A 23,686-nucleotide genomic window follows, 5' to 3' on the forward strand; every position below is an offset into this window, starting at 1 on the left:
TCGAATATGAATATTTAACTAGCAAAAAAAAGTTCTCACCCCGAAGGAGAGCGATGAACAAGCAAAAAGTGAGACTACATGGCCTGGGAGTTGCGAGGAGAAAACGAGAAAAATGGCTGGCTCCCAGGTCGCATGTCAAGCGCGACAAAGAAAGAAAATAAGTAGGACTTGTCCACTTCACCTGGAAGTGGAATGGTGGTTAAATAAGGCACTCGAACCCACAACATTGGGTGGGAGTCGCACTCTCGACCTTTGGTGGGAGTCGAACTCACGACCTTTGGTGTTCATTAGGGCGCAGTTCATTGCGGTATCGTCAGTTAAGGCACTCGAACCCGCGACCTTTGGTGGGAGAAGTAATAAATAACAGCGCATTCGAATGAGAATGCTAATCAATATAATTATTATCTCTTGAGCGCGCAGGCTTTCGCCTTCACCGTCTTTGGCGTATGCTAAAGTGACTGTCAGTTTTGGATACTATAATTTTGTATGAATATTTGCGTGGCGGTGATTCTCGTGTGTGTTCCTGAGCACTTTTTTTGTCATTTCTCGACAACCAAGTTGTTGTGCCACGTCAAATTTCTTGCTACATTCAAAATATATACATATTACGGCTTCACTGCGTTGTGATCGTTCGTTCGTTGTCAAGCCGCCGTCTTAACTCTGCATGTCGTCGTCACTGCGTCGTCATTTCGTCATCGACACGACATGGCCTTCGCGCCGTCGTCGTTATACAGCCGTCGTCGTGCATTCGTGGTCATACGTACCGTTGTCGTGATGCCGTCATCGTCATTATTCATGAATCGTCGCACCACTGTCACGCTATGCCGTAGTCGTCATTGCGTCGTCGTCACACTGTCGCTATCACACCGTGCATGGTCGTTTCCTCGTAATCATCCCAGTGTCGTCGTTCCATGCATCGTCCTCATACAGTGACGCCGTCGTGGTCATTGCGTGGCGGCCAACATTCGTGAATCGTCGTCCAGTTGTCGTCATTCTATCTTCGCCACTGCGTCGTCGTCACATATACTGCTTTCTTCACGCCGTCGCGGTCGTGCCAACGTCATCACGCCGTCATTGGCATTCCATCGTCGTCATTTCATCGCTGTCATTGATTCCAGATTTTGTAATTTATTTTGCTTTTACATTTATTTTGGGTGTAGCGCGGATTAAAAATTTTTTATCTCAATTTTTCTCTCGTGTTATATACGTTCGCGCCGTGGTTTGCGAGGAGACACCAATGGCGTCGCGCGCCAGGCAGCGTGTTGCCCCCTGCAATGCAAACAACGCGACGAGCCCTCTAGCGGAGATCGCAAACCGAACGAATAACAAGAGCGAAGAGCCGCGTTCTACATTGCAGTCGCAGCGACAAGAGTGCAGCCGAGCACCGGCTCTGCCGGGACAGCATGCCGTCTGCTTCGCCGCCTCCTTCGGCGGCACCACAGGCGCAGAAGCTTCGCGAAGATTACCGCAAGAAGCTGACCGAGTGCAAGGAGGTCGAGAGCAGGCTCAAGGAAAGTGAGTCGTACTCTCGCCCACTCACCGTGATATCGCGGACACATGATGAACGCGAACGAGTCTTTGGGGAGCGATATAATTTCCCCTTGCAGTTCGTTCGGTATACAGAACCGAAAAAGCGCTGTCATCTGCGAAGTATAGGTGTTCTAAATAGTGCAGCCAGTTGTGTGGTCGCTGCGCGTACCTGCCTGCAAATCCTCCCACCGCTTATTTTCGCTTTTAATTGGCCGTTCGGTTTTTAGAGCGCTCGTTTTCTACCCCTGCAACTGCACCGAAAGGTGTAATGTAACGCAAAAGGGCCACGTCACCACATAGATGATTAGCGTCTCCGTATCGACTGCGGGGCCGGGCCGCGGGGCACAGGTGCCGAAGAGCCATGGTTCGTGACGTTTGCGTTTGAGTGATCGCGCTCTGTGGCGGTATTCTCGGGGTGATCGCTTTCGGAGATACTTTGCTTCTGGAGATTTCACGTGCCCATAACGCCCGTCGCATCGGCCTCTGTCTACGAGCGACAGCACGCTATCTCGGCACAGTTGGCACGTACACGTGTCAGCGACGCTCTCTTTCAGTAGACGCCGAAAGCGTCTGGCGCTAGTCACGTGAAATCTCTCGAAACTGAAAGTACATTCGATAGCGATCGCCCGAGAGTACCACCCCTATCTAGCGACGTGGTTTCACACAAGCGACCACTGCAGTATAGTGCCTAGAATAGTATATTCTAGGCGCTATAACTGCAGGCCGTGGTCGAAGACAGTGGCGGGGCGCGTTTATGATGATTGACGATGATTTAATAGCATCCCAAACGGCGCGGTGACAAATAGTCGCCTAGTCTGCTTGATTTAATCAGGTACGCTATGCGTGTTCTTTATCTAGCATTTTTGTATACATCTCCTTAATCTGCTTTTTTTTTTTTTATTCCTTCAAAACCTACATTGTGCCGCTAGCTGTGACTGTAAGCCGAATTCACAAAGCTTTTCTTTCGTAAGTGATGTTTTTCATTGGCTGATCGCCTTCGCTAATAATACGTCCTACATTACTATCAGGTCATGATCATATCAGCTAGCATTCACGCATTTAGCGTAAGAACTTTTTGTGAATACGGGACCTGTCCCCTGCTTTTCTTTTTTCTTTTTTTCAACAGTACTCTAAACGTCTCTCGCTTGTCTCGACTGCTGACCGGTTAACGCTTCCGTCCACTTTAAACACAAGTCCTTTTGCAAGGTGTATGTTACCCACGGTTCTCACTGGGCGAATTCCGTGGCATTCCATTAGGATGTACTGAGTGGTCTCCGGATTTTCGCTGCAGCATACACCTGCCTCATCTAGTTCCGAATATATTTTGCTCCGGTATGTTTTTGTCCTTAGGCAGCGGGCCCGATCGAGTCTCAAATAGCGAAAGCACTGCCCGTTGTGCTATCGTGCAGATTTTCGCTTCCAATTTCTTTCTTCTCGTTCTTGTAAATCTCCACGGTCATTTTTGCTTCCGTTCTTTGCATCCAGTTAACTGTATCTGCTTCTCTCACTTTCTTTCAAATGATTCCTGGTTCTCTGATTACAGTTTCAATTACCCTGAACGCGGTTGCCAACTTTCTTGACCCCTTGCTCCATTCTCTGTCCACGCCCGTGGTCCACGCCTCTCAGGTACAGATACTCGTGTTCGTCGCCGATGGCAACACTGTACCTTTAGAGAAATGGTCATTGCGCTTCATTGGCACTCCAAGTGAGAAGTTGTTGTTTAAACGTCTTTGCGCGTGAGAAGCACTTCCAGCGCATTCTACAGTCTAATAGTGGTGTAGCGCTGTGCTCAACTCGGCGGGATGGAGCAACACCTTTGAGTCGAAGATGGTTTGAGAACCTGGCGGATCGAAGATACCTCTGCTCCACGTCTTGCATCCTCTTGCCGTCTGCGGCTCTGCTTCTTATCGACCCGGACTTTCCAGGATTGCTCGAGACGCTGCCGGATGCCAGGCAGTGAGCGCTGGCGTTCGCAGCGTTCTGGGCAGTCCGGAGTGACAAATCGACGCGATCATTTCTCTTGCCTGCTTGGCAAGTGCGTTTTGTTGAGAGACGCACGGAGACAGGCGACGCATAAGCACCCCCTGCCAATCCTTATACTTTTGCCGCGCGCTCCAATTAAGGTGCGCCCTGACTGCACATCATCAGATATGTGGCCGCTGCATTTGGCTTTTTTTTAATGTGTTAGAATTAGGAGTGTCATAGTGGGAAAAAGAAAGTACTTGTGGGCAGTGTGGGAAACTTAAGCCGGTCACATATGGTAGAGGTATATATATATATATATATATATATATATATATATATATATATAGCAACATGCATACATGCTCTTTCAAGCTGTGCCATCACCTCTATACATTCATCCATACCTCTACACCTCTTAAGCTACAACTTAAGCCGGTCACATGGTAGAGGTGTAGAGGCATGCATGAATGTATAGAGGTGATGGCATAGCTTGAAAGAGCACGTATGCATATTGCTATATATATATATATATATATATATATATATATATATATATATATATATATATATATATATATATATATATATATATATATATATATATATATATAATGAGGGTGATCGGCTTCGACGCACCGCTAGTTGCACTTCACTCCTGAACTATTTACAATTTGGTGAATGCGGGTTAAATAATGTATCCGCGTCCTCAAGCAGGTGCGACGCAATTCTACGCATTTCTCTCACATTTACCGCTTAATCGCCAGTGAATATTCTTTGTCATTTACCCAGAATGAGCGCGTGCAATATTGCGTGTTGATGCAATACGTAAAACTTCAAAACGGACTAAATCTTAGGGCGAGACTTAGCTTTCCTGGAGCGAACGGCAAAAGCTACAGTTAGTTAGACTCAGGGGTGCTGACAAGATATTTTCGAATATTCATTCGTTTTGCGTTAAATGAAGGTCCCAAACCTCTAATCCCTAGAAAAAATAGTGAGAAGCTTCAAAGCGCTGTAAATAATTTAATACCCTCTTTTTAAAACCAGTATCTGTTTCGTTTCCCAGGAGGATGCTCTGTCGTGACGTCACGACATAGTACGTGCGAACAGGACATCATCTCTAGGTCATAGTTTCCTACAGTTCATGTAGTAAACTATATGCTCTGCGCCTAACGCGACTGGGCTAGCAATGGTAGTTTCCATAACTGTTTCAACACAACCATCAGTGAGTCAATCGCCGCTGTGGTCGGTGACTGACCCATAGTTCTACCTCTACTGGTACAAATTGTCTGTCAGAATAACGAATTACAGCTCTACGTCACGTGGACACCCAGTATTCGATGCCAGTTGAACTCTAAAGGTACGCGGCTTCAGATGAAGTAATCTTCATGCACGGTTAATTTGGCCTCTGTAGCTCGCTCAATATCATTTGCATGCACTTGTATATAATGCCGATTAAGCTCAGTGAATACGGGAAGTGCTGTATGAAAGGGTTCTGAAACACATGACACTTCGTCTGAGCATGGCAGTTTCTACCTGTTTGCACTTTTTCTTTCTTTAGCTTGACAGAGCACGACTCGGGCTACGCGGATGTCTGGCATGGTACAGTGCACGTGATGAGCACTGGGACCCAGTAACGCGTGAGTGCGAAAATACGCTAATTCTATGGCGAAAACGCCAGCGAGCGAGCTTGGACGATTGAAAAACGCGCTCTAAGTCAAAGTCAACCATTGTCAACTAACGAAAGCCGTTGTCATAAGCGGCAGAAAAAAAAACGTACGAGACAAAGCCCAGACGAAGCCACATCCGGATTTCCAGTCGGAGCAAAAAAGAGAAAACATGGCGGCGGCTGCAGTGACTACTCCGCCGGTGGCTCCTGTGGGAGACCAAATCGAGAAATATCGCGAAGACTACCGAAAGAAGTTGACGGAGCACAAGGAGGTGGAGAGCAGGCTCAAGGAAAGTGAGTGAAAGACTCCCCGCCGTTGTGCCGGGGTCGCCGAGTTAGCGGCTGAGACGACCCCGCTTACACAGGGCTTTCAGTTTGCAATAACGCTGATTCACGTCAGTACAAATCGCTTGTGTTTCGTGTCCAGCGCTATACAGGTTGCTGTGTGTACGTTGCTTTCGGTGCGTGTGTAGTGTTGTGTGTCGTAATTTGGGCTTTCAAAAGTCCGTGCCCCACTGATAACGTCGTCTGGCAGCCTACGTTGCAAGCAGTTCCTTTGACGAGTTGGGTTATTGTGCTTCCTTGGGAATGAATGGGTCGTTTTATCGCCTTCCTCGTGCGTAACCTTCTTACACTGTGGCATGACACGTCTTTAAGCAAACCTTGTTTGTTTGGTTTGTCTGTTTGGCCGAACTTCGCGAAGCACTGTTTCCTTTTCATCAAGATCTCTGAACAAAACTAGCTTTTTATATCGCGCACGTTATGACAGAATGAGCGAGCGCTTGGACTATAGCAGCTTGTCCGACCCCCAAAAAACAAACAAACTAAATTACGGACATGTCGGAGTTGGTTTGCTTTGCGACCTACCTCGGCTTTGCGTGAAAAACTTACCTGTACGACGCTTAGCAATACACGTATCGTGTATCGTCTAAAGCAGCGCGCCCAGGAGGTATGTTTAAGACGTACGTTGCATATATTGCGCCCCCGATATAGCCCTTAAAAAAAACAGTCGAACTATCTAAACGTTGTTATCTAAACAGTATATCAACGATGTTATCTCGGAAGGTTATCCATGTAATGTTGTTATGACATTATTATCTTTCTCATTGCAGTGCGTGAGCAGCTGAAGGAACTGAACAAACAGTATGAAAAGTCTGAGAATGACCTGAAGGCTCTTCAAAGTGTTGGCCAGGTAAACAAGGGGCACCTACCTACTTGCTTCAGTGCATTTGCGTTTCGAAGTGAAATCTTTGGTTAAATTAATGGCAGGCAGACTGTGACTCTGTGCGCAAAAACCCACTAGTGATTGATTTTCCTCGCATGCCTGCATTGTAGTACAAATGCTAAAATTGCTGACGTGAACTTCATGAATTGCACCAGACATTTTTTTTTTTTTTAATAATGTCATTTGCTAGCAAGGCCACTTTCTGTACATTGTGGCTGCATAGTCCATAGTAGACTCCACAGGCTGATTTCTTGTACAAGTCTTGCACTTGAAAACAAACTGCTTTGAGCTGCGTAAATGTGAAAGTTGCTGCTTACCTCTGTTTAAGGAAGCAATGCCTAAGCTCTGTCGAATCTGCATTTCTTGTTTTACAAAAGTGTCACGGGCCGTTGCACTCGCTATCACATGACTGATATTTCCTAGTCAGACAAGGAAATTTTGTAACACTTCGAGTGAGTGTACATTGCCTAGCTGAATGTCACTTCGTCAGTCTGCTGCTAGGCAGCAAAATGAAGTGTCATTCAAGATCGATGACAGTGGCAGTCTATAAAGCCGTAGAGGTTGATACGATTCTCGGCATTCTAAGTTCTATAAACGTTTACCGTTTCGCTACAAAAAAGATTCTTATTTACAAGAACCTTTGCAATCAAGAATAGAGATGCTGTAATCCCATTAACTCATCTGTTTGTTTTGAGTTGATACAAGCAAGGAACATATCAAAAATCTACAAGGTCAAAACGGTGGAATCCGTCAAAAATGAATGTTTGGAACTTGTTTTGGCTTCACTGATGTCACAAAGACAATCATAGCATTTGAAATCAAGAAAAAGTGATCTTAGAATTAGTGCCAGCTCTGCTGTAAGCATTTATTCATTTATTCTACAAGCACTGCTGTCTAGGCTACACGCCTAATACAGTGAAGTGAGATTGTCGAGCACGCCTACTGGCAAGTGCACGCCACAGCAAGTGTGACCTAACGTTTCCGTCTCACAGCCGGCAAGTGACACTAATGACTAAGTGCACTCACTCAAAGTGTCACTAAATTTGCTCGACTGACTGGGGTGTTACTGGAGCTACTGCCAAAATTACTCTCATTGCTAAAAGGGGGCCCCTCAGTTGTGGAAAGGCTGCTGTCATATGAAGAAGCGTGCAGTTGCCGTCTATCGCATACAGTGGGCTTCGGAAGCGGACGCAGGTTTCCTGAGAAATGTGCACTTCTGCTCTTTTAAGGCATGCCACTTAATGAATCACTGTGTAGGTGTCACATAAATGACTGCAAGTTGTAACTTTGAATTCCAGGCTATGCGACCTGGCTGCACACGAATCCAGCTTTTTTCGCAAAACCTGTGTCCTGTAAACTATTGTGGCCAACTGTACGTGAAGCAGTAAGGTAGGACAAGGTCATTCTTTCAAAGCACTTAACATACTGCAGCACTTCCCTGAGCTTGTCGCTGAGTCTGGCCTCTGTGGTTCTCCTAAATAGCCCACCGCGGTTAAGTTAACCTAAGTTGACCAAGGAAATGAAAAGCTGCCATGACTTCCTCTGGTGCAGAAAACAAAAAAAAAAAGAATCTAAAGTGCTCCAGATTGACCACTGGGTTTTTCTCGAACCTGTACAACATACAAAGCCTGTCATCTGATATGCACATTATTTAAATTCCAGATTGTTGGTGAAGTACTGAAGCAACTTACAGAAGAAAAATGTGAGTGCTCATTCTTTCTCATGTGTGTGGTTTTTGCTCTTTCTCTCTCTCTCTCTGTTGTGAAATGTGGTCTTGCAGTTTTTCACCGTCTACCCTCTTGCATTAAGCCTGAGCGTGCTCTTTTATGCTGTCTCACAGTTATTGTAAAGGCAACCAATGGGCCACGCTATGTGGTCGGATGCCGACGACAGCTGGACAAAGCCAAGCTCAAGCCAGGGACACGTGTGGCTCTGGATATGACCACACTAACAATCATGAGGTGGGTATCCAAAAGAAAACATCCTTGACAAACGCATGCCAATCTGACAATTGGTACATCAGAGATGGCGAAGCCGCGTAAATGTCTCCTCGCACCCTTTGAAAGCACTGAGGCTCTGTTTGCTTGCTCGTGGCCTCGCTTGAATGCAGCAGCAGTGCTGGTGCATTCGTACATACTCCTAGCTGACCTCCTACCTGGAATCTGTATAACGTGATGTAATAAAGAAAAAAAATGATTGACTCCTGGTTAAAAAAGATGTGCAAATAAGTTGTTTATTTGAACGAGATACGTGTAAGGCAACATTTATTTTATAATCATTGATAAGTTCATTTCATAACAAAAATTAGCTACTATAGTTATTCTCTGATTAACATTTCGTGCTAATCGCGCCACCGCATGAAAATGGCTGTGGAACTCTCCCTCACAGCTTCGCTGTAAAATTGTTGACTCATGCTAGCTGTTCATGGCCACGTCAAGTGTTGATGACTAGTGCCTTGTGCAAGACAGTTGGGGTGTCTGCATGAGAAAGCTGTCCATGCTGCAGCAGTTTGGGGATTTACCATGTTGCAACCCTTTGAAGCCGCTCTGGGTCCTGTTTGTTGCACGCCTGCTGTCCTAGTCCGTAATTTTCCCATTCTGGTGGTTCCAGGTACCTTCCTCGGGAGGTGGACCCATTGGTGTATAACATGTCGCACGAAGACCCCGGCAACATCTCTTACTCCATGATTGGAGGTCTTGCCGAGCAGATCCGTGAGCTGCGAGAGGTGAGCACGTGCCAGATTTCTGCTTGAACAAAACATCCATAGGGCAACTGTTGGGACCTAAAAAACTACACTTGGGCTTTCTTTTCTGTTGTTAAGATTGATGGCTTCGTACCTCCTGCCGATACAAGCACACTTTATTCACCTGCTGCTCGTGAAATAACATTTGCCTCTGCTGCCATCTCTAGGCTGCAACCCGTAACTGACGCTCACTGATGCCACTGCCTAGTTTTTGTTAATGGAAACCTATGCTAAAGAGAAATCTAATATGCGAAAAACATAATCTTTAGCAACATAATTTCTGGCATCGTTTAAGTGCAAACCAGCTTAATGTTTTGTTATACAGATACACACTGGCTCCGAGGGTCCATTTTTGTGTATGTGGATGCATGTTGGCGCATTATCTGAAAGCTGTTCCTCATGAAATTGCTTGCAATCACCTGCAACCAACCTCCTGTCAGGTGATTGAGCTGCCCCTGCTGAACCCCGAGCTGTTCCAGCGTGTGGGCATCACCCCTCCCAAGGGCTGCCTGCTGTATGGGCCCCCGGGCACTGGGAAAACACTTCTCGCCCGTGCTGTTGCAAGCCAGATTGAAGCCAATTTCCTCAAGGTGCTTTTTCCTGTTCTTTTTCTACACACAGCTTATTTATTTGTTGATGCGAAAGCGTCAAATGGCTCGTTGAGCAAGAAAGCCTGTAGCATCTGTAGCAGCGAAACTGCAGGTAAATTCCCACTGGCTGCGACGCCACGTCACGAGCGCACCTGGACCGAGTTCCCATTGGCCGCAACACCAAACCGCTCTTGTTCTCGCTCTCGGAAGCCTGTGTTAACTGAGGGTTCCTTGTTCATGCTAGCTCTAGTCTGTATTCTAACTGTGCCTCAGTAAGGCCAAATCAAAACGCACCAAGCGTCTCAATGGGCTTGCCTGCCAACAAGGAGTCTATAGCTCGAACGACCACTCTGTGGAGTTCAATTGGACATTAATGCTATTGCATTCACCACTCATAAGTGCTTCGGTGTCCTGGGATTCTTTTTATTATTATTATTATTTACACACACGTTAAAGGGTTGCCTGCATGCGCACCCTCAATTCAATGGTTGTCTGTTTACGATAGGCTACCTAAAGTCTATTTTGAAAGTAAAAAATCTATTTAAAAAATTTCCTGAAGCACAATTTTAAGTGTTCCTAATGGCTTGTCTCCTTTTTCAATTCAGTTTCATTTTGGCATGCCCTCACACATAAAACATATCAGATTCTTGTTGGTTGCCTACATGTCTGCTTAGCCTATGACATGCCCTTTAGCTATGGGACCTAGCCTATAGGGCAAACCCTTTATTTTGTAAAGCATTTCATTGTGAAAATTGTAGAGAACCAAGCAGGATTACAGGACCGAGTCCCTTTGTGCATAGCCCTGTGCGTCTTGTCTTCACAGTGGCCTAGCCATTCATTTTGCATCCACAGTCGCCTCCACATAATAAGCTTCTGTGATGCTGCTCAGCCGTCTCACGTTTAAGCCTGCATTCTTGCCTCCAGGTGGTTTCAAGTGCCATCGTCGACAAGTACATTGGGGAGAGTGCCAGACTCATCCGCGAGATGTTCAACTATGCTCGCGACCATCAACCGTGCGTCATCTTCATGGACGAGATTGATGCCATTGGTGAGGAATGTCTATGGCCTTTACACGGCTCAAGATTATGTACTGCATACTGATGCATAGCCGGTGTTGGCCACAAGCTGGAGGTAAAAAACGAAAATTCAACTCGGCGTTTGGTTCTGGATACACACCATTTCCAACAAAGCGCATTACTGCAGAGCTGCATCACTCACTCCAAATGCGTTACACAGAACTGCACTGAAGACACATGTTGCAGCTACGTCATCCATGCTTCTTAATGCATCAAATGCAAAACAAAAATCAGGTCAGAACACCTGTCCTTGATCAGCTACAGTCGCTGAGCAATTTTTCAGACCTGCTTGATTAACCCTTTAGGAGTGAGACAGAAATATCTGGAGAAAATGCTTCTTTTTCATTCAGAAGTGCTAAATGCGCCAAGAATAAGGATATTGTGAAATAGAATGCAATATTTTACACAGACATTTTCAGCAGTAGGTTTGTTGCCTGTGGGCAACGAACACCAGGCGGAACACTGAAAGCGCGCTTCACCACAAACTTCCTGTAGCTTCGTGTGGATTTTGTACAGACAGTTCTCAACAAATATGAAGCAGAAGTGTACATTGCATTTACTTCCTCGGCATTGCTCGTGTGATACCACTGAAGCAGGGATTTTTTTGTTGGACTTTCTACTCTTATTGTGCTTTCAGAAAAGCATGAATCACATGGCAAACTTCTTCATCCTTGTCTTCTGTTCCTTCTTTAATTTAACAAATGACGCCTTCTCCCGATCATTCAACGTTGGGCCGAAGACATATAGCCACATGCTACTTAAGAAAACGCCAAGACTCTGCAAGAAAAAATATTTTTTAGGCTTGTTGCCTTTTTATTCAAAAGGGGAAATTTTTACATCTTCTCTCTTTTTATTTTATATTATTTGTAGGACAGAATGCACAGGACAGAGGTAGAGTTCCTCATTATAAAGGAAAATTGCTGCTGTTATATAAATGGCCAGTGTGTCGGAATGCACCCGCCGTGGTTGCTCAGTGGCTATGGTGTTGGGCTGCTGAGCACGAGGTCGCGGGATCGAATCCCGGCCACAGCGGCCGCATTTCGATGGGGGCGAAATGCGAAAACACCCGTGTGCTTAGATTTAGGTGCACATTAAAGAACCCCAGGCGGTCAAAATTTCCGGAGTCCTCCACTACGGCGTGCCTCATAATCAGAAAGTGGTTTTGGCACGTAAAACCCCAAATATTATTATTATTATTGTGTCGGAATGAAACGAAAACAAAGGAGAAAAACATTTTTTTTTTTGTCTGGAATGAAAACATAACCAGAAGATTATTTACTATTTTGTTTTGGAGTGAAACCGAAATATTTTTTATCGGTTTTCGGTTCAAAGGGAAAATAGGCAGTCCGAAACAGCCAACATTAGGCAACGTCAAAATCAGGGGTCCGCATAAGCACGTATCTAAGGCAGGGATAGAATGAGTGGTAGCCAATCAAGCACTCCACTAATCTATGCCTGCCACTCAGCACACTGGCAGATTGGCATCATAGCAAAACGTAGGACTTGTGCGCTGAAGAGCTTATCGTTTCGTTTTTTACTTGTAGAACACTTTGTCACCTAAGTTTTATTGATCGTTTATGTTCAGGTTCATTTTATTACAACAGTCACACATTAAGGTGAGTACACTTGATGACATGTTGCTTCTCAGATCACACTCAGTGACTTGAATCAAGGCACTGAGCATGACCTCAGAATTCATAATTGACTTATTGAGAAAAAAAATATTATGTTTTGATTGTTGCTTTGCTTTGAAAATTTTTGCATATAAAACAAAACCCTTATGAACCCTTTTTTATTATTCTTATTTATTTATTTATTTATTTATTTTTTTATTTATTTATTGTTCCGTAGCAGAACCGGAGCATAACATTTTCCAATGGAATGAAGCTAAAAGCAGGATGAAAAACATTTCGTTCCGCCACCCTGTGCGATCCCCTGGCTATCACAAGGCTGTCACAAACTGCTTTTGCGCCTGTGTATTTAGAAAGTTAACTGTTAGGCTGAGTGAAGGACAAGGTAACTTCAAAAGTACTGCGTGGCAAGTTGCACACTCATTCTGCAGGCTTGATCTGCTGATATATTTTAAGGAGGAAAGTCCCAATTTGTCATTGAGGGAGGCATTACTTTTCTCTCATTTTTCATCTCCAGGTGGCCGTAGGTTCTCTGAAGGTACATCTGCCGACCGAGAAATCCAGAGGACCCTCATGGAGGTAAGGCCTTTCCCCTCTCCCTAACCTACAGTTATTTTTCTGGCTGGCTCCTGCAGTTCTTTTAATCTGCAACGAGAAAGACTGATGTAAATGGACAATTGTTTGAACGATTCTGGTGCAGGAGAACCGCGGTTCTTGCGCAGATGACCCAGTGGCTGAACAAACGTGTGGAGCACGTCACTTATGCACAATAGTTACCAGCCGTTGAGTAAGCGTGTCTTAGGCCTACTTCAAATTTGCCACCTCTATATTGGCAAAGAAATTTATCAGTATTTGACCAATCTGGGCACCTTTGGATTTCTTCAAGGCAATGTCCGGTACTGCAGCAGCCCTAGTGTTAAGATTCTAAGTGACAAAAATTTAACTAACAACAAACTGACCCAAAATTGTGTTGCCACGTAGAGGAAGTAACCTTTGTAGGTGGGGCACATGCGACAATCATGCTAACGCAGCCTTGGTATGAGCGTCTTGGCTTGGCTTGTACGATGCTTTGGGTGCAACCATTGTCCACTGGACTTACTAGGTCGTTGCCATCTATAGCTGTAGCATCCTTTGGTTATTTCATCCTCCTAGAGACATTGGCAATGTATTGAATTGAAACAGTAATGTAGCTCTTTATGCCCATTTCCAGCGGCCAAGTGAGCACATGGTTGTGCAAGCAGTTTGAATTTTAGAACTTTGCACTGTATGGGTGTCTGAAATTTCTATCATAAATATACACGTTGTGTCTATGGGGTGAATGGTGGTGCCGCGAATCTGTGCGAATAATTGAATGTGTCCAGGTTATTGGTCCTCGAATAATTTCTTGTAATCTTCCATCTCTCTCCATGCTCCAGAATGGCTGTTGATTCGTGGTATACAAAGGCCAGAATTGATTGCTTTCCCATTTTGGGGGAGCCATGCATACTTGCAAGTGCATCAGCAAAAAGAAAAGAAAGAAATAGGCTAGAAAGTCGCAATTTAGCAAAACAAACAGCAGCATAGCTTTGCTGCATGAAGCATGTAGACAGTGAAGTCAAGGAATGCATAGGGGGAAATTAGCAACCTAATTTTTTTCTAATTAAACTATGTAAAACAATAATGAAGAAGATGAAAGTGGAAGAAACGACAACTTGCTACCAGTGAGAGCCAAAAACCACGACCTCTGCATGATGCAGGCAATGCTCTACCATTTTAGCTAGGCGCTCTGCTGCCGAGCACCGGGTCGTGGGTTTGAGTCCTGGCCACTGCAGCCACGTTTCGAAGAGGGCGAAATGCAAAAGTGTTTACGTAGCACATGTTTGGATGCACGTTACGGATCCGCAGGTGGTCAAAATTAATCCGGGGCCCTCCACTACAGCAACTCTCGTAACCCAAGGGTTGCTTTGGTGCGTTAAGCCCCGTGAATCAATCAATGCTTGCCATGATGCGAGTGGAAGAGCCTCTCATACACGTACAGTCAGTACCAATATGAAGTGGGAACACCTTATGTGTATCCGTGACAATGAATTTACTGCTGAAAGTAAGCAAGTAGTATATTGGAGGTACCCGCCGTGGTTGCTCAGTGGCTATGGTGTTGGGCTGCTGAGCACGAGGTTGCAGGATCGAATCCCGGCCACGGCGGCCGCATTTCGATGGGGGCAAAATGCGAAAACACCCGTGTGCTTAGATTTAGGTGCACGTTAAAGAGCCCCAGGTGGTCAAAATTTCCGGAGTCCTCCACTACGGCGTGCCTCATAATCAGAAAGTGGTTTTGGCACATAAAACCCCAAATATTATTATATTGGAGGTGGGTCCTTCGAGAGGAGAGCTACTTGGCAGGTATCAGGAGACAAAGTCTGAAGTCAGATTGCTGCAGCAGTTGTTGCTTGTGCGCAAATTAGGCGTTTCCATTGATATTTGCACACATTGGTCACCTTAGCTTCAACAAAGGGTTTTCCACCCTTTTCGTGTTGTCTCTTCTGCATGCAGCTTTTGAACCAGATGGATGGCTTCGACTCCCTGGGACAGGTCAAGATCATCATGGCTACAAACAGGCCCGACACCCTTGACCCTGCACTCCTGCGTCCTGGTCGCCTTGACCGCAAAATCGGCAAGTCACTTCTTAAGACAGCTTTTTTTTTTAATCTTTTCTTTTTCCCCTTCTCCTGTGGTCGAAAGCTACTGTGTGTTCCCCAGAGCCAAATATAAAACAGAAATATTGCCCATGTAGCTTGAAGAGCATTGAATAGTAAAGCACTTGACTTTAGCTTTATGCTACAACATAAACTTACAGTCGACAAATGATCATTCGGACTCCACGGGGAACGTAAATAAGTCCAAACTATGGAATGTTGTAAAAACGAATGTATCCAAAAATAAATCATGTTATTTACGTTTTAAGGCCCCTGTGCAAGGAACAAGTGGTCATTGCGTTGCTGCGTGCGCTCCGCTGACATGCAACCAAGTCTGCCTGTATTTCTGCTAGTTTTGAGTTTCGCTGTGCGCCGATGCACTCCAAAGACTTGAGTCAGATCCGCATGTGGAAGGCTCCGGAGGACACGGCACATCATCATACTGAGTCAGAGTTGCTGTTTGACGGGGGGAGAACTTGTTCAATTATTTCGTCACCATTCAGTTCAGAACACCACGAAACCGCTGTGTCGACGTCTGCAAAGTCTTCAAATGTAACGGCAGTAGGAATCAGCTCACCACAGCCTAGCAGGTCATCAGTGATGTCCGCATTTGAGCTCGCTGTGGTAGGTGGCAGTTCAGCCTCTTCAGTTGCTGAGTCGGGCTCATTCGCACTGCGAGGGCACCGTTGGCGCCATTTGACACCACATATCTATAACTTCATGAGAAAGACTTCTTGGAGCCAACAGAGCGTTGTCTGGAATGCAAATTCAACAGACAGATAGCGGGCCATGCGAGGGGTGCCCGAAAAGGATTTAGTAATCGCGATGTTGATATGACCTCACACTTCAGGCAAAACCTGCAAGATTGGCATTTGCAGTTAAATCTCAGAGGCATGGAGCAGTGACTAAGGCAAGGCCTCAGAGATGACCATCTAGCGTGTAGTCTCCGAGGCCATACCTCATGCCTTGTCGAGGTTGCCAGAGAAGATGGCAGCAGAGTTGGTGTTTGCTACAGCCATGGACGGAGTCCGGATAACCGAATGTAGAGCTGGTGGCTGTCTGAAATGTCGGTCGTCTTTACACATTAAGTCTATAAGGCTATTGGTGGTGCCAAGAACCTGTCCGAATAAACGATCATGTCCAGATTATCGGTGTCCAATTTATCAGTCAGCGATTGTATTAGGGTTCTTAGACCCATGTTGCATGGGTGCGGCTTTCATGTTTATAGCCTTGGAATTCCCAAGCTTTATGAGTCTGAAAAAGTTGTATTGCTGCTATAAGACAAACCCAACAGCTGTTTACAGTGAAATCTCGATATAGCGAACTTCAGGGGACTGCTGCAAATTGTTCGCTATTCTGAAATGTTGTTATAGACAAAGCTCCGGAATTAATGATTCCCCCCTACAACCCATCAGTTGTCACCAAATGAGCTATCCTCAAAAATGTCGCTGTTGGCTCTTAGCCCACGTTATTGAATTCCACAGATTCTGCTGCTACACACCACCAAAGGACCGTATCAAAAGGGTGGTGTGCACAAAGGAGATGAGAAAAGCACCAGCAAAAAGGAAGCTCCCTGCTGCTTTCAAAGTGGAATGTTTCTTTTTTGTTTGTTGTGTTTTTGACATTCCTTGCCATGGACACCACAGCTGTCTTGCTCAAAGCGGACACCTGAACTTTTCCAAAGTGCAAGGGCGTGCATACGATGCCGTCTGGAAAGTGCAACCTTGTGGCATCCCCAAGAGTACGGAGGTTACATTTCTCCGTGTGTATTGCTAGTACAGCTGTAGAAGGAGGCGTGTGCAGAAGGTAGGGTGAAAGAAGGAAGGGGCATGTCTCTGTTGCTAGGCAACACTTGTCTGGGCGGAGGATGCAAAGCCTAATACAGTGTTGCCTTCGCAGTATAAAAAAAATGGAAGTCCCTTTCCGCGTTTTCTCCTCCTGCACCATCTCATATTTTACAAACCCATGCACCACAGCGTCCACATTCTGCGCCTTGTCATGTGCTAGCCTACTGTTCCGGATGCGGTGAAGGATATATATGGAAATATAAGAATTTCCAAATTACTGAATACTATTGATTCGTAGCACTGAGGCATTGATAGCATGACACAGAAACTGAATGACAATCGTTATTCTGGAATGTTTGGTATTCTGAAGTTCATAGTACTGAAATATTTTTACATTGAAACTATAAGCTGTCAGCTGGGGATTTCTGAGAAGTTCGTCAATCTGGAAGGTGTGTTAATGTGGTGTTCGTAGTAATGTGGTGCTCCAGTAATTTGACACCTGACACTTCTGGCGCCACCATTGTGAAGAACTCGGCATCCCTCAAATCATTTATCCCTGGAAATTCTTCCCATTTAACAAGCACATTGCAGAGCTTTTAAATGTCATGCCAAGCATTGTATTACCTTTAGTTAAGCTATGGCTTTGCTCGCACATTGCATATGGAATGTCGTCCAACTTCTTTAATCAATCTGGCAACATTGGTGTTGCTGGCTGCAGTGTACTTTTTTTTCTTCATGGCATGGGAATGGTGTCCATTGGTACTGCAAGCTAATAGATATTTTTTTACGAGATCAGTAGTCTAGCTAATCTTGTTGGAACACAGTGCTTATAGCACTCTAATGTAAACACGATGTTGACAAGGGTACCTGCGTCTTTGAAGTTACGGTGCAGTTCTACACAACTCCATCAACACAATAGAGAATTCGCTCAATGACCGTTGAAGCAGCTTGCTTTATACCAGTGTCCAAGGGCACCTTCGATCGCGGTCGAACCTGGTCAGCATTGAATTCCTCCACAGCGATTGGCTCATTTGTGCTAGCTGTGGAAGAAAGCCAATGGTGATCGAGAAACTTGATCCCAATCAGGCTCATTCATAATCGAAAGTGCCCCGTGTGACATCGGTATTAGCCATGCCCACCTAACCATTATGTAAACAGACTCGTCGCTTTTAAGGCCTTCGAAATGCCCACATGGCACGTATATTAAGGCTGAATGCAGTGCCCGGGGAGCCATTGGTACCCGGTTATAGCAGCGACATAGTTTTTCATGCGACCTTTCATTCAACTTTTCAGAGATCCCGCTGCCAAACGAACAAGCCCGGCTCGACATCGTCAAGATCCATGCCACACCCATCACAAAGCATGGCGAAGTCGGTAAGGGACCAATTGTTAGTCTTTTGTGTAAAACGGCTCGCAACATTCTCCGCAACATACACAATGCATGCAATATTCCTGCAAGCAAGTCACCTTTTTGCTGCAATAGAATTGGTTTCTAGCTGCAGTTGCTATTGTATAGGTTGCTGCAGTATGCCGTTGTTGTATGGCAGTAATGGTTGTCATTGCAGATAAAACATTAAAGGATGTTGTCTCGCCGATCTCATGCCGCAAAACATATTTGGAATCCTTCGACTACAAGGAGTTATCGCACCAGTACCCGGCTTTCTCTCTCTTTTCGTCTCTGCTAACGCACTATACAGCGGAGAAGCCAAGAGGGCAAAACCCTACCGAAAAGTTGAGTGTCGCAGTGGCCGCAGTAGACTACTCTACGCAGCACGCTGCTGCTATCTCAGATCCCGCATCAAGTGATTATGACGACAATGCTACAAAATGCTAAAAAAGAATGTGGCATTCTCTGCTGCATTTTTGCCAGCCAGGGAAGAGCGGGCATGGCCTTTGAGACGAAAGTATGGCACATGCTCCCTATCGATAGCATGCACACCCTAATTCTTAGAGACTGTAGAGTGGGCCACCGGAAGCCAAGCCTGGCCGAGCCAGTAGAAAATCCAACTTGGCGGTCTCCAAGATAGGGTAGCGTGGCTCAGAAAGAGCGATTTAGTTCAGAAAATCAAACTTTGGGGCCTGAATTTGGTCACGAAAATGCATTAGCTCTATAGGAACCCTCACGGTGCATTTATGAAGTCCGTAACATCCATCAGGTTCAAATTCTTGGATTCTGAAAATTCTATCGGCGACTGTGTATGCACTGCAGTAATAATTTGACATGCGTGTTCATAGCAGCCGCTACAGCAGATCGGCGATGTTTTCTTGCTGTGTTCAAAAAAGTGTTTAAGGGCCCCTCTAACCAAAAAAAAAGGGGAGGCAGGTTGGACAGCTTCAAACCCGGAACCTTGCTTCTGACAAAGCGGCACTCCAGCCATTTGTGCCACAAGCATATCAACAAAGTGTACAGCGTTCACAAGCCAGTGGTCGCAATGCATGCCACAGTGCCTGGTACAGCACTAGGCCAGCAGCAAGGTGAAAGTTTAAGCGGGGCTGGGTGTGAGACATGGGGTAACGGACGATGAAGGAAACAAAAGGTGTTTGTGCTCTGCCACGAATGCTTGCTGTAACCTATACAGTCGAAATTCGTTTTAACAATGTTATAACTGACGGAAAAGCAGCTCTGTTTTATGGCGCATCAGTTCTCTGGAAGCTCAATAGGTGAAAGACTGTTCATAAAATAGGAAAATTGTCAGCTGCCCAACAGGAGTATGAAGTTGCAAAGGAAACGTATAGCAGTTTCTCGTGTTGATTTCATTTGTAGATTCGTGGTACTTGTCAGGTGGATAGCAATCTTCCCTTTCACGAACCTTCCTCCACCATGCAGGCTTCTTCATAGCTAATTTTCCATATTCAGTGTCCGCAATGAAATTCATCATTAATAATGTGTATCTATTGGAAGAACTGAAAGCTGGGCAAGTTCTGACCGATTCATGCATTCAGATAACACATGGACGGATGGGAAGGCAGGGAGGATGCGAGCACAAGCTCTCAACTGGTGTTTTCATTGAAAGGACGTTAACTTGTACAAGGAAGAAACTCTTACAAGCACCACTTGGTAGTGAAACCAGCATCACAACAAACAATCAACTATCTCAACTATGCGAACCTACACTGGCTCACCTTTCCCATCAGTCAATCCCGTGACACGTACTACACAGATGTGTGTACTCTTTTTCTGTTAGCAAAATAGACAGCCGAGTGACACAAGCGTTTCTAGTGTTTCTAATGTGCAATGCCTCTATGATTTCAATGTTAATTTGGTGTCTGTCTCTTGACAAAACGTAGGTGTGCATGAACGCCAGTCTGCAACCACAGCTGCAGCAGTGATCTACCAAATCTACTAGTTATACAGGGATAGATCGTGCTACCTGAGCCTATGGTTTATGCACCTGCTGCTTTTGCTGACGCACGACTTGTTGCACGTTATCCGCCCCATAAAAGTCATGCGCTCAGACTCGGAGCAAGATTTAAACAAATGTGTGCTATCCACTGTTCACCACCTCCACGCCCCCTCATCTGCTGCCATGTTTTGGTGTCCTTTCTTTCTTTTTTCTTTACTCTCTCTCTGTTACAAATGTTTGAGCTCGCAGCTTGGCAGCCATGCCAGTGTAGTTGGGTGGCAAGTCGAGGACCATTCGCAGTTAATTGCATGCAACTGCAACATACAGAGCAGCAATATCTGCATCTTATTGTTACCTGACAAGTAAGGCAAGGTGGCCAGACCTGGTTGCATCTGCAGCCATCTGTTAATTTTCCAACTTGTTCTTATTGGCTGGCTCCTCTTGTCTTTTTGCAGACTGGGAGGCTGTGGTGAAGCTTTCAGATGGCTTCAACGGTGCAGATCTGCGCAACGTGTGCACTGAAGCTGGTAAGTGGCATTGGCTTTTACACTGCGCTCACTATAAACTTGCTGGTAAATAAGCAGACAAGGTGGTCTGTTAGCACTTTATTCTGTTTAAGAAATATCTTAATGATAAAATTTTCCGGGACTTTGTGCATAAGAACCGAGCTGTAATCAATGCTGGCAAACTTCTTTTAGTGTTCCCTTTAAGGGGCCCTTCACCAGGTCACATAGCAAATTTTGGTTATATGCTGGAAGTTGTTACGTGCCCTCTAGGGAGCATTCTGCCTCAAGAAAATTGGTTCGTTAATGAAAAGGTAAAACAGAGAAACGCTGACCAAAAATGAAAAGGTTTAAAGAACTTCAGGACGTTCCTGCCCGTAAGCTGAAGCATGAACTGGTGCACATGAAAGGCCGGCTCAAGAAAGAAAAGTTTCCAGGCGCTGTTTATAATATTCCCTGCGCAGACTATGTTTATATCAGCAAGAGCGGAAATGTTGAAAGGCTGCTAAAAGAACATATGAATGACATCGGAAAGAAGAACATTGTCTCCAACGCACTTGCAGAACACGCAACTTCTAAACATGAGGTTGACTGGGACAAGGCAAGCATAATCGCGAAAGAAACTGGTGTTCCTGTCAGTATCTGGAAGCGTATTGCATATGCTAGGTGCCTCGGTCACATACTAAAACGGACATAAGCTCGCTTTGTCGAGCTACTTTTTTTGTGAACAAGGCTTCCACACGGAAGCTGAAACGTCCTGAAGTGCCTCCTCCCGACCAGACGAATTATCATCGAGCCATCGATTTCATGGTCCATTAATAGCCAAGATAAAAATATTTCAGTGCCGCAAACCCATGATTTTAGGAGGCAAGTGCTACTGCTCAGTTAATTGTGACTCAGTTAATGTTAATGCCGAAGGTGACTCAGTTAGTAAGCCGTTAATTGCACTAACTGATAAAGAACTGGTTTTTATGATGTCGTTCATGCACTCTTGTTCAGCTTAGGCGGCGGTCATAGTCCCTTTGAATTTTGAATGCTTACTCATGTCGGTTTGATGCTTTGTGGGGAGCGCTTTTGTCTTGGTGTCTGTGTATATGCGTGTTACTCAAAATAAAAATTAGTTGGAAGTCGGCACTTGTCTTCATCATTCTTTTGGTCCCTTGTCCTTATATGCGCTGTAAGTGATGTTTGAAACAATGGAATACCAACTAGCCCATACCCAAACCTTGCTTCAGCTTATTTATGGAAAAATTGTGGAGTTTAACATCCTAAAGCCACAAAGTGGGTTATAAGTGACTCCGAAGTGGAGGCCTCCAACAGTTTTTGACAGCCCAGGGTTCCTTAATGTGCACCTAGATCCATGTACTCAGGCGGTTTCTTGCATAACACCCCAATCTGTATGCAGCTGCCAGGGCTGGGAACCAAATCCACAACTTTGTGCCCTAGCAACTGAGTCACTGCAATGGGTGGACTTAATTGTACATACCGTATTTACACTATTGTAAGTCGACTCGAATGTAAGTCGACCCCCCCATATCGCTTGACCGAAAAAACAAAAAATAAGAGAGCATACCCGAGGGCGCATTCGATAGCGAAAATTTATTAGTAGCTGACATGGTCACTGGACTACTCGTCTTCACTAGTGGCTGTCATCGTCATTGTTGCTGCGGTCCCACAGCGCGTCGCGGTCCAGCGAAATTTCAAATTTGGCAAACGACCGCACCAGGACATCTTGCAGAACAGCAGCCCACGCCAAATGCACCCAACCACACGCAGCCATCAGGGAGGTGCTTTTGACAGGTCCGGTTGTCGTAATTTCGCAGTCTTCTGCCGCCAGCCACTCGTACTCACGGCGGAGCAGAACCTTAAAATTAAGGCGGAGGTCCGGGCTTATTTCGTGACCACGTCGCACTTCACTGGCAGGGACCGATCACGCATTTCAGCGACGTACGCCACAAGCTTAGCCTACAGCTCCAGAAAACGTCCATACTTCGGCACGTGGGAAATTTCTCACTTGCCGTCACACAGGTGAAAATTTCGCTTCGCTGCAGTCGCCACTCTCGCACCACCCGTTTAGAAACATCGAAATTGCGGCCCGCTGCGCAGTGATTTGTTTCTTCGGTGTAAAGGATGGCAGCCCTCTTGAACGCTGCTGTGAACGAGTGCCGAACGATTAGTGGGCCTGGCGCACTCATGACGACTGGGGAAGCATAGAAGTAGCACGTAGCCGGCAGTCATGTGGAACGCGTCAAACCAATACCAATGCCTTTAAACAGAGAAAGAGAAACCAGAGAAACTCGCGAGCGGTGTCTGCTCTTCCATGAACTACTGATACTCCCCGCAAGCACCGCCGATCTGAGGGTGCCGCCGCAAATGAGAACAGCGGCGCTTCCATCAACTATCGACATTCCCCATGAGTGTTGCATGCACTGTAAGACTCTCAAAAATGTTGAAAAACCCTTCCGAAAAGCGAACAAACACGCGGGATAGCGAAAAGATACGGGTAGGGCCATAGAGCAAACATAAAATTGTACTACGTTGTAGCTCCAGTTGTTATCGCTTTTTTTGGCGGGGCCATGTTTTGGTTTCGATTGTAAGTCGACCCCCCCAACTTCAGACTTTCAAATTTTTGAAAAAGGGGTCAACTTACAATCGTGTAAATACGGTGAACGTGGAAGTGATCTTAGAGAATTAGCATTTTCTGTGCCTTGATACCCCTTGCTGTTGCTCCTGGAGTTTCTAAACGTTTCTTCTCTGCCCAGGTATGTTTGCCATTCGTGCCGATCGGGAGTTCGTCATTGAGGAAGACTTCATGAAGGCAGTGCGTAAGGTGGCCGACAACAAGAAGCTAGAATCCAAGCTGGACTACAAGCCGGTGTAGACACCTGCCTCTGCCTGACTCACTGTACACTAAGACGAGAGTTTGGTGTTCTAATTAAAACTTTTTTTTTTAA

General features: G+C 45.5%; 1 protein-coding gene across 2 annotated transcripts; it reads left to right on the forward strand.

Annotated features, from left to right (window-relative positions):
- The first annotated feature begins 1,295 nt into the window (after window positions 1-1,295).
- Window positions 1,296-23,686, forward strand: Rpt4 (Regulatory particle triple-A ATPase 4). Of its 2 annotated transcripts, none has more exons than XM_075698834.1 (12): window positions 1,296-1,515; window positions 6,274-6,353; window positions 8,049-8,088; window positions 8,227-8,347; window positions 8,997-9,111; window positions 9,570-9,719; window positions 10,644-10,767; window positions 12,944-13,005; window positions 14,956-15,076; window positions 18,179-18,259; window positions 20,685-20,756; window positions 23,495-23,686. In XM_075698834.1, exons 1-12 carry the CDS (start codon window positions 1,404-1,406, stop codon window positions 23,611-23,613), a joined length of 1,197 nt encoding a protein of 398 aa, XP_075554949.1. In that variant the 5' UTR covers window positions 1,296-1,403; the 3' UTR covers window positions 23,614-23,686. The 2 variants fall into 2 exon arrangements, with proteins under 2 accessions (XP_075554949.1, XP_075554948.1); XM_075698833.1 differs by lacking the exon at window positions 1,296-1,515 and adding an exon at window positions 5,296-5,455.

Source organism: Dermacentor variabilis, chromosome 7, assembly GCF_050947875.1.
Source record: "Dermacentor variabilis isolate Ectoservices chromosome 7, ASM5094787v1, whole genome shotgun sequence".
Taxonomy (NCBI): Eukaryota; Metazoa; Arthropoda; class Arachnida; order Ixodida; family Ixodidae; genus Dermacentor; species Dermacentor variabilis.